The sequence below is a fragment of the Chaetura pelagica genome, unplaced genomic scaffold, assembly GCF_000747805.2.
Source record: "Chaetura pelagica isolate M959 unplaced genomic scaffold, ChaPel_1.0 scaffold87, whole genome shotgun sequence".
NCBI lineage: Eukaryota > Metazoa > Chordata > Aves > Apodiformes > Apodidae > Chaetura > Chaetura pelagica.
In genome coordinates this window covers 756,692-767,316 of record NW_009954189.1, presented here as the reverse complement: position 1 = coordinate 767,316, position 10,625 = coordinate 756,692, and the positions used below count along the sequence as shown (strand labels likewise).

Here is a 10,625-nt window from a genome sequence, read left to right as displayed (position 1 = left end):
AATAACTTGCAGTTGGACATCTGGCCCTCAGCTCAGCTAGGAACTATTTTAAAGAAAGACCTTGAGAGAGAATTAATAGCCTGTAATCATCTAAAGTAGTCTCATATGCAGTTCATTTCTCCTTCATTTCTTCATGTAGTAAAAAAAACCCAAACAACCCACAACAACTTTCAAAAGCTGCAACATAAAAAAAGCACATAAAAGTTGATTCAGATTATATCACCACCTTTCATATTTACAGATTTTCTGGAGGAAAGAATCCACCATCGTTGTTTCACCACAATTAAAAAGTCTTGGCCTTTTTAATCCTAAAACAGCCTTCAAACATCATCCAAGTCTGGAAACATTATCAAAACCCTCAGGAACTCGACATCAGCAGCATCATATTCCAGGCAATATTGCAAATACCTCAAGTAAAGAAACAGTCTTGAAAACTGCAGCTCCCCAATCCTCCTCTTCCTCACAACCCTCTCCCCTCTGGCGCTACGTTAGTTTCTTGATTCTGCGGTTCTGCTTGTCAATAGTCAGGGTGGCACGGTCTACAGAGGTAGTGATGGAATCAAGAGCTTCATCCTGTCTTTCCAGCTCAGCTTCTGTCTCCAAGGCAAGGCCCTTCAGCTTCTTTAGTATCTGTTAGAAGAAAAAAGCTTAAGAGTTTTCAGTGATCCAACACACGGTTCTTTGAGAAATGTAATAAACTCCTGGTTATTCATTCTATTACTGCTTTAAATGAGCAGATGACTTGTTGGAGCCTGGCCTGAAGCAGCCTGCTGAAATGGGACACATCTTGCTCTGGTAAGAAGCTCAGCATGAGCCAGCAATGTGCCCAAAAGCCAACAGTGTTCTGGGCTACATCAAAAGAAGTGCGACCAGCAAGTCATAGAAGGTGATTCCACCCTCTACTTGGCTCTCATGAGACCCCACATGGAGTACAGTGTCCACTTCTGGAGCCCTAAACATAAGGAGGACATGCAGCTCATGAAGGAAGTCCAGAGAAGGGCCACAAAGGTGATCATAGGGCTGCAGCACCTCTCCTATGAGGACAGGCTGAGAGTGCTGGGGCTGTTCAGCCTGGAGAAGAGAAGGCTCCAGGGAGACCTTAGAGCACCTTCCAGTGCCTGAAGGGGCTCCAGGAAAGCTGGGGAGGGGCATTTTAAAAGAGATTGTAGTGAGAAGACAAGGGGGAATGGATCAAAACTGGAAGAGGGGAGATTCAGGTTAGACATGAGGAGGAAATTCTTTAGTGTGAGGGTGGTAAGACCCTGGCCCAGGTTGCCCAGGGAAGCTGTGGCTGCCCCATCCCTGGAAGTGCTGAAGGGCAGGTTGGATGGGGCTTGGAGCAGCCCGGGCTGGTGGGAGGTGTCCCTGCCCATGCAGGGGAGTTTGATCTAGATGAACTTTAAGGTCTCTTCCAACTCAAACCAGGCTGTGATCCTATGATAAGCTGAAATGTAGTTAACCAAGCAATGAACTAAAGAGCAGAAAAACAAAATCTGAAATGTTAGGGTGATACAGGGGCATATTAATTACAAGTAAAAATCAATGTAAACACCACCTTGCTGGCTCTGTTGTTCTCTCCCTGCCCTTATCTGCTTGGCATGAGATGTTGCACACATTGAGAGCACAGCTGGTGCAAAGCCAGAAGGGGATCAGGTGGCTGAAGGGGTAGCAGGTTAGGCAGGGACCAGGTCAAAGGACAGAAAACACTGTATTACTGCAGTCTGCTGAAGAAAGAAGTGTCATTGGATGGAGCAGAAGGGGAGAAGTGAGACTTGGGCAACCAAACAAATAACTGGAAAGGGACTAAGGGTGGTAAGAACAGATGTCAAGGTGGCCAAGAGGCTCAGGCTGTACCCAAGATGGAAACACAGATGCTCTGGCTGCAGCTCCATTCCAGGCTACAAGCATTATGTGACACACCCACCAGTGTACAGGACACAGCAAATCACTGTTCATATGTGGGACTGTAAGCAAACCCCCTGAGTTACTGCAAACTGTGAGCACACCCTGTTGTTTGAAAAAGCCTGTCCAAACAGGGCAGAAGCCTCTAATGTGAAAGAAGAAAGCCAAGGTGATACATTCTTAAGGGTAGGAGATATCCATAACAATACCTTCCACTGACATTTGGGGCCTACTCAACTTTAACCTTCATCAGTTCACACAACCAAGTCCAAGAGCAAAGATCCAAACAACACAAGAAAAATCTGCCTTAATTCCTCACCCTGTAACACTGGCTCCTTTTAGCAGCAGTCCAAGCCATGAGTTATATCATTGCCTTTTCTTCCCTCTTGTGGCTACTCCCTTAATAAGCCTGGCTGCATGAACTGAAAGCACCTGTCTGATGGGCAATCCTCAGCTGCCTTCCCTAGAAGGTGTCTGATCACTTCAGATCACAAAGGGGTTGTCTCTGCTGTTCTACATGACCTGCTTCCTTAGCCATCCACAGCTGGGTCCATGAGGATATCCTCACACTGCCTGCTTCATAAGAGCAGTTTATCCCATCAGTTGCAATAACAGTCCCCAGGAAAACAAATTATCCCTGCACTATCCCACATCAACTGCTGTGGTACATGAGCACCCAGGTGCTGCTACTGAGGCTACCAGAACTGCAGCCCCCTTAACAAAACACATCTGTGGCTTTAGGTAAAATAAGGGGAAGGAACTGTACTCTGTACATGCTTTCACAATGACTGGCAAACTCTGTTTTCTTGTTTTCCTTTCTACATACAAAGAAAGCAGAAAGCTGCTGCAAAACATCAGCAGCTCCTTTATCCACACGTGGGGCTGAATTCCACAGCAGTCCCATGGTTTGGAGCTAAGCAAGTTAGTGGTTTGAGGAAAAGCAGCAAGGAGTATCACATCTAGCTGGAATAGCAGGGGAATTTTAAGCAGACAAAATGTTTTGCCTCAAGCTGGACGTCAGCCACAGCACTGAGATTTATCTCACAAAATATCTCCCAGCTCTTTCCATAAATCACAAGCAGCTAGAAACACGGCTGGGTGAAGAACTGCTTTTGCAATTTGGCTGCCAAAGCAAAAATACAAAGCAAACCATGGATCAAGCTTAATCTACCTTTTTCTGTTCTTAGCAAAACTACAAGCTAAAACTCCCTCTGCTTCTATCCCAAATGAAACACTTCAGGTTTTTTCACAGTAACAGGAACGTGAGGCTGAATTCCCCAGACTGGAGCTGACAGATGGGTGTAGGATACGCAGCAAAAAGAAAAATGACTCGACCAGATCTATCATGTGCAAGATTCAGCACATGGGTCTCAAATACCTGAGGAAGTAACTTTACTACTTGGAATTGGGAAGTTCAGAGGTGGCTCTCTATCAGTCCTTCTTTCACCTACTTCTGCATATATTTTTAATATACAAATACACACGCAAATACATCAAATAGCTCTATAGGAAATGACTCCTAGCATTCATAAAGTCACAGTATAATTAAGATTGAAAAAGACCTCTGGGTCTTCGTAGAATCACAGAATGGTTTGGGTTGGAAGGGACCTTGAAGATCATCTAGTTTCAACCCTCCACCAGAGGGACACCTCCCACCAGACCAGGGTGCTCCAAGCCCCATCCAACCTGCCCTTCAACACTGCCAGGGATGGGGCAGCCACAGCTTCTCTGGGCAACCTGGGCCAGGCTCTCCCCACCCTCACAGCCCAGAATTTCTCCCTCCCATCTCAGCTCCAGCTCCCTCTGCCAGCTGGAAACCCTTCCCCCTGCTCCCATCCCTCCCTGCCCTTGTCCCAAGCCCCTCCCCAGCTTTCCCGGAGCCCCTTCAGGCACTGGAAGGTGCTCTAAGGTCTCCCTAGACCCTTCTCTTCTCCAGGCTGAATAGCCCCAGCACTCTCAGCCTGTCCTTGTAGCAGAGGTGCTGCAGCCCTATGATCACCTTTGTGGCCCTTCTCTAGACTTTCTCCAGGAGCTCCAAACTCTCCTTATGTTGGGGACTCCAGCCAACTAAGAGCAGAGCCAGCTCCAATGTTCAGCTGAGAGAAGATTACAGGGTTTTATTCTCCACTCCAATAAACTTTTAATTGTTAAAGTAGTTTAAGAGAGGAGACCTCGCTCCTTCAGTACATCCTAAAGAATGGGAGGGGCAGACACGTGCTTTGCCATTTGCAGATGATTTAAAGATGGTCCAGGCTAATATTTTTTCAGCAACTTTACTAAAAAGTGTTCTCCAAGAGCATCCCAAAATTTGTTTTCCAGACCAAAAGCAGCAGCAGCTGCCAATGCTTTCTAGACCATGGCTTGACACATGCTCCATTCAACACCTCTGCCTTCTGCTGCAGCAAGGCACACACTTTTGGAGGTTTATCACCAAGCACCCTCAGCAGGGAGGTTAGCTCAGCTTTCCTAGGCCATGTCCTCACCCAGCACAGCTCAGTTTGTGACATCTTTCAAGGTGAGCATGTAAGGTAAGTGTGGGAACATTCACTGCAAGCCACCAAGAGACCTATGCAGCAAAGCATGAGGAGATCCAGAAAAGAAGCAGAGACCCTCCTCCTTCCCCACCTCTCCAAGAGGCACCACATTTATTTGTCAATCAAAATTGTGCCAAAAAAAGGCCCAGGTTTGCCATGAAAAACAGCTTCTTTTTAGATTAGTTTTGATGGGCTTCGCATTCATTAGAACATACTTAACATTTAAAATACAGAAAAAGACACAGTTGTTGAGAACAAGAAAAGCTTTTAAAATAGAAAAGCAGTAAAATGGAAACTCGGGCAGTTAAAGGGCTCTGCTCAGTTCACCTGCCAAGTAGGTTCTGCCTTGAAACCCAGCGGGTGATGATGATGTGGTTACTCATGCACAGAAATAAAAGGCAAGAGGTTCACTTTCATCTGGTCATTCTCTGTGCCTAAGGGAGACTGGTAATACATCCCATAACCCTTTGTCTGTCAGCATCTTCAACCCTCAAGTTGAGTGCTGCTGTTTTTACAAGGGCTTATAGTGAGAAGACAAGGGGAAATGGATCAAAATTGGAAAAGGGGAGATTCAGGTTAGACATGAGGAGGAAATTCTTTAGTGTGAGGGTGGTGAGACCCTGGCCCAGGTTGCCCAGAGAAGCTGTGGCTGCTCCATCCCTGGCAGTGTTGAAGGACAGGTTGGATGGGGCTTGGAGCGACCTCTTCTAGTGGGAGGGGTCCCTGCCCATGCAAGGGAGTTGCAGCTAGATGATACTTAAGATCCCTTCCAACTCAAACCAGTCTGGGATTCTATGATACTCAATCCACTGGGAACTGAAACAGTTAAGATGCTTTTTCAGCACAGCCCATGGAGCTTGCTGGAAAGAGTTATTGGAATCTGAAGTCTGGCCAAAGCTGGTCACTATTTTTGCAAAGCAAAATGATGGCAAGAGGTTTAGTTATCATTGCTCCAGTTCTGTCAGCTGCTCAGAGCAGCAGTGCCTTCTGTGCCAGCATGTAATTTGGATGGTGAACCAAGACATGAAAACTCAGTGTGAAACGCTGTTACACAAAGCCAAGCAGCAGGTATGAGCCCAGCAAAGATACTTTTAGAGGCACATTTCCTCAGGCAATGGTCAATCTCACATTGAGACAGCTTCAGATTTATGCCTGATTATAATTTGGAAAGTCTGATTTACCCTCATGGCTCCACCACAGATTTTCTGTGCAACTTGAAGCAAGTTACCTAATATTCCCACGCACAGAGCTCTTGTTGTCAAAAACAAGGAACCAAATTTGTCACTCCTCTAAATCTGGCCTGTGTCAAATGTTTAACTGCAGCAGATTTGGGCCTTGTTGGGAGAAAAGGTGACTATCCAATTACCCCAAGTTCTTGTATAGATTTTGGGGTCCTAGACAATGCAGGATGCTTAGGTCATGATTCATTTGCTCTATTTTATGTAGCTGCTTCAAGAGGAGTTCAAGAGCTGCCCACTCCTCTCTGCTCTGGTTCAAGTGAGAGCTCAGCAACTAGCTTAGCTGGAGACAGTCACAACACAGACACAAATGGAACGACAGGAGAGGACTCTAAGGCTACGAACCTGCTCAGTTCTGAGCCTTATTACTTTTATAATTTTGGCAGACCACCTGAAGACCTAAACTCCAGGTGTCCCACACTGTACAAACACAGATTGCGTCCTAAAGATACTACAGTGGAGACCTCAGTTTGGTTCAGGTCCTGAGATACCACCATAAACATGCAACTCAGCTAAAGCTTGTGAAATATGTTTGACCATCTCAACACATGGAGTATCCACCAGTAAAAATAAAACACAGAAGGTGTCACTGTGTAGGAAGCACTGCCAATTGTAGCTTGAACTCCCTGAAATCCTCCCTGATACCTGACCCATTATCCCTGTGCAACTGTGGTCTGGATACTACAGCAGAGCACATATAACAAAAAATGGGTCTTGGATGTAGCTTCTCCAGCCAAACTCATCTATTATTAGGAAACAAAGAACTGTCATTTGCAGAACTCTGAACTGGGCTGAAAACAGAGGTTCTGACAGTGATAACGTGTCAGGATTTAATAGTTGCTGAACATATTGCAGGACAGCAACAAGGGGGGACAACACCTAAAATATTCAAATTCATAGTCCCATTGTAAGATCAAATGTACAACAGGGGTTAAGCTGAGTGATTTTACACCAAAAATATGAAGAGATCTGTCCACAACCTCTCCTGCTGCACCTGGAAATGGGCAGGGAGACAGTAGAGAGCAGAAACATCTTACACCACTGCAACACAATTTACTAGAGGACGCTTTTCAACGCCTCATGAGACAAGTGCAATTTGCCACTACAAACATTTATGGATTTATGTTGCTTTAACATGCTTCCTGTTTGGGATTGCTGCTATCAGCACTTGGCTGTAGCTACGTAAAGCACAGATCATATAGAATCGTATAAAATAATACAGAATGGTTTGGGTTGGAGGGACCTTAAAGATCATCAGGTTTCAACCCCCTGCCATAGGCAGGGACACCTCCCACCAGACCAGGATGCACAAGCCTCATCCAACCTGGCCTTGAACACCTCCAGGGAGGGGGCATCAACAACCTCCCTGGGCAACCTATTCCAGCACCTTCCTACCTTCATGGTGAAAAATTTCTTCCTGATGTCTGACCTAAATCTCCCCTCTTTCAGTTTCAAACCATTAAGCCTTGTCCTGTCACTGCCCTCCCTGGTGAAAAGCCCCTCCCCAGCTTTCTTGTAGGCCCATCAGGAACTGGAAGGTGCTCTAAGGTCTCCCCAGAGCCTTCTCCAGGCTGAACAGCCCCAACTCTCTCAGCCTGTCTTCACAGCACAGCTGCTCCAGCCCTCGGATCATCTTCATGGCCCTTCTCTGGACCCTCTCCAACAGGTCTGTATCGTTCTTGTGCTGAGGGCACCAGAGCTGAACACAGTATTTGAGGTGTTCCTTCTGCTTGATGCAGAGTTGTACATGGTGTATGAGTACTCAAGCTCTACACCAGCCGCCAGCAAAAGTGCTTCTGCCTGCTCTAGAAACTGGAGCTGTCTCTTGTAGCACCAAACTTCTGTGCACTGAAAACACTGGAATAGGCAAGTTTGACAGGATAGGAGGTTCCTTATACCTGAAGCATGCAAAAGCAGACAAATTTTGAAGTGTCAACTCTTTAGAGCCAGTGGCAGTGCAGAGGGTCACTTTTAGTGTCTTATTCTCAGTGGCTGATTTCTTCCATTATTTTGTCTTGGACTGATACAAGAGTCTGATTTTATTTACCTTCTCAGGGAGTATTAGACACTCATGGTGCCACCAACATACCACTGGCCTTGTCTGGAAAAAAGTACTCCAGTAGCTCCACAGGCTTAACTACCACCTTTTATTTTTGGTACAATTAAATACTTAAGTTACACACAAGCAAATAGAGTGTGTTAGTTGTGAGAACCTCTGTTCTCTCCCTGCATTGTGCCTTCCAATAAATAAATCCAGGGCATGGTTATTACATGTGTCTGTTAGGATCAGTTGTCTGTTGATCACTACAGGCCATGGAACAAGGCCATTCTATGAGTAAATTTGGTATTTAGCACTTGGAATGAATGGCTCCTCAATAAAACACTTCTTCTCTGACCTAACAGATGTGATTTTCTGAGTAGAGGGCATGATAAAAGGCCAAATAAACACCCAGGAGACTCTGAAAGCAGCAAAGGACTGAAATTGAACCATCCAGACCTGAGAAGACATTGAGGAAGCAAGCAAGATATGCTCTGGGATGTGTTTTTTTCCTCTAGATGATACAGAATAAACTTCCTTAACACTATCTCTGTCTTCATGGCATATGCCATCAGCAGACTGTAAATTTCAGGGCACCAGTTCCTTGGCAGGAACGGTTTCGGAAATTAAAAAGCACTGGTTTGGCAAAATAAAGCCAAATTTAGTGAATTTCCCTCCCCCTCGACCACAGCCCTTAAGCTAATATTATCACATCCCCTCCCACACCCAGTGCCATTATGTCAGCCACAGCGAGGCAGGAGGCAGAGCCTCAGCCAGAGACCACAGGAACTTTGTAGGCTTCTTTCTCCATCTTCAGAGCACAGGAGAGGAACACAGCTCACATTGCCACAAACCCTGTGTTTTTGAACAGAAATGTTCCTTCATGAAGTCTTGGTGAGGTCCTTTACTGAGGCATCCAGCTGCAAGTGCAGGTGCTCAGGGCTTCCAGCTCTAAGGGAAGGATTTTCAGATCACTCAACACTTCTTGTTGCAAAACATCTATTGTTATTACTACAAGTACTTTGTTTTTGAGGGAAGAGGAAGAGTGACAACTATGGGTATTCATCACAAATTCCCCTTTCTTTTCCAGCTTCAAACAGCCTGCTGAACTTACCCACATTTCAAGCAACAAGAGGGACTGAGCTGAGCTCTTCTGGGCTTTGTAATGTTATTTTGCTTTTATAAAAACAAGTGCTTGTGTAACAGATAATGAAAGAGTAAAAGATCATCACCTTCAAGACAGGAAACTGCTCAGAAAAACTGCAGTTCTCAACTTAAGGACCTCAAACACCTTTGATGACTTCATGGAAGTCTGATGCCACTTGGCACATGTAGCTGCTTTCTCCCTTTGCTCTCCAAGTGCTTTGCAAACACAATTAACCATCATCCTGCTGATTTCCAAAGTGGGAGCTGAACTGAAGTAGTGCATAGATGCTTTCTGGGAGCAACTTCACCAACTCAAGACAGGCCCTGGCTGCAGGCTAAAACAACAACGTGGTTACCTGTACTGCTGATTGATGAGACCTGTCTGGAGAAAAAAGGGCAAAGCTGCAGGCTACACCTCTGCAAGGAGCACCCTGCAACCCAGCTCATGACTGACTGCTTAAGACTACAGAGCTGGATATGAGACAAAGCTCCTTGTTCCCTGCCCTGCTTTCCATTTATGAATTTTTGTCCAGTTCTGGAGCCCTCAACACAGAAAAGACAGAGCTTTTGAAGCAAGTCCAGAGGAGGTCACAAGGATGACCATAGGGCTGCAGCAGCTCTGCTATGAAGCCAAGCTGAGAGAGTTGGGCTGCTCAGTCTGGAGAAGAGAAGGCTCTGGGGAGACCATAGAGCACCTTCCAGGTGCTGAGGGGGCTACAGGAAAGCTGGGGAGGGGCTTTTTACAAGCACATGCAGTGAAAGGCCGAGGAAGAATGGTTTTAAGCTGGAAGAGGGAAGATTTACATTAGACATTAGGAGGAAATTCTTGGCTGAGACACTGGAACAAATTGCCCAGGGACGTTATGGCTGCCCCATCCCTGGAAGTGTTCAAGGCCATGTTGGATGGGGTCCTGGGCAACCTGGTGTAGTAGGAGGTGTCCCTGCCCATGCAGGGGTGTTGGAAATAAGTGATTTTTAAGGTCCCTTCCAACCCAAACCAGGCTGTGATTCTGTGATTCTACGATTAACCTGCTTCTCAACTATAAAGTGACTTGAATATGGCAAAAGAAGGTCACCCTGGAGCCTTGTCTTCTCCAGGCTGAACACCCCAACTCTCTCAGCCTGTCTTCACAGCAGAGCTGCTCCAGCCCTCTGTTTATTTTTGTGGCCTCCTCTGGCCTTGCTCCAAGAGCAAAGATAAAGCCTTGACATACCTTAGATAAGCATTTAATGTTCTGCTCAGATGTAGTTTCAAGAGCTTCACCTTGATGCTTCCAGGGGTTCAACACCTGAAGGACTTTGATGATGCTGCCCTTAAACCCCATTAGAACACATTCCCCACCTCCATAACTTTCAAAACTGCTTTTACTGGTAGAATTCCTCCCTTCAATGACACTTTCCCTCATTTCCACACCTTTACACTTCCCCTCTAAAGCTCACCACGTTGTCTCCTAACAGAGCCAAAAGATCCTGAACTATTTCACTCTGCTCTGTGCTTTAGAGCAATGAGAAAAAGTAGTGCTTGGAAAACCCCTGGGAGCAGCTGGAGAGACACCAATCCATCCAAGATGAGAGGCTTTATTCAGGTGTAAAGTATTCCAAGGTTGGTGTTCAACAGTCAAGAACCAGCCCTGGAGAAGCAACTCCTAGAGAGCCTTTTTTGTGAGGTGTAGCAAAATGTGTCTTCAATAGGAGCCCATGACCAACAACCCTTCCTCCTGGTTTTAGGTTTTCTGAGTCTGGCTACAAATCACAATTATAAGTGCT

At 45.9% G+C, this 10,625-nt stretch overlaps 1 protein-coding gene across 1 annotated transcript in view; it reads right to left on the bottom strand.

Moving 5' to 3' along the window:
• Positions 1-483: 483 nt before the first annotated feature.
• Positions 484-10,625, bottom strand: part of SNAP47 (synaptosomal-associated protein, 47kDa) — a 25,420-nt gene continuing 15,278 nt past the window's right edge. The window contains exon 4 of the mRNA XM_010003053.1: positions 484-630. Within this exon, the coding sequence (XP_010001355.1) occupies positions 484-630 (147 nt within the window). The remainder of the gene's footprint in view (positions 631-10,625) is intronic.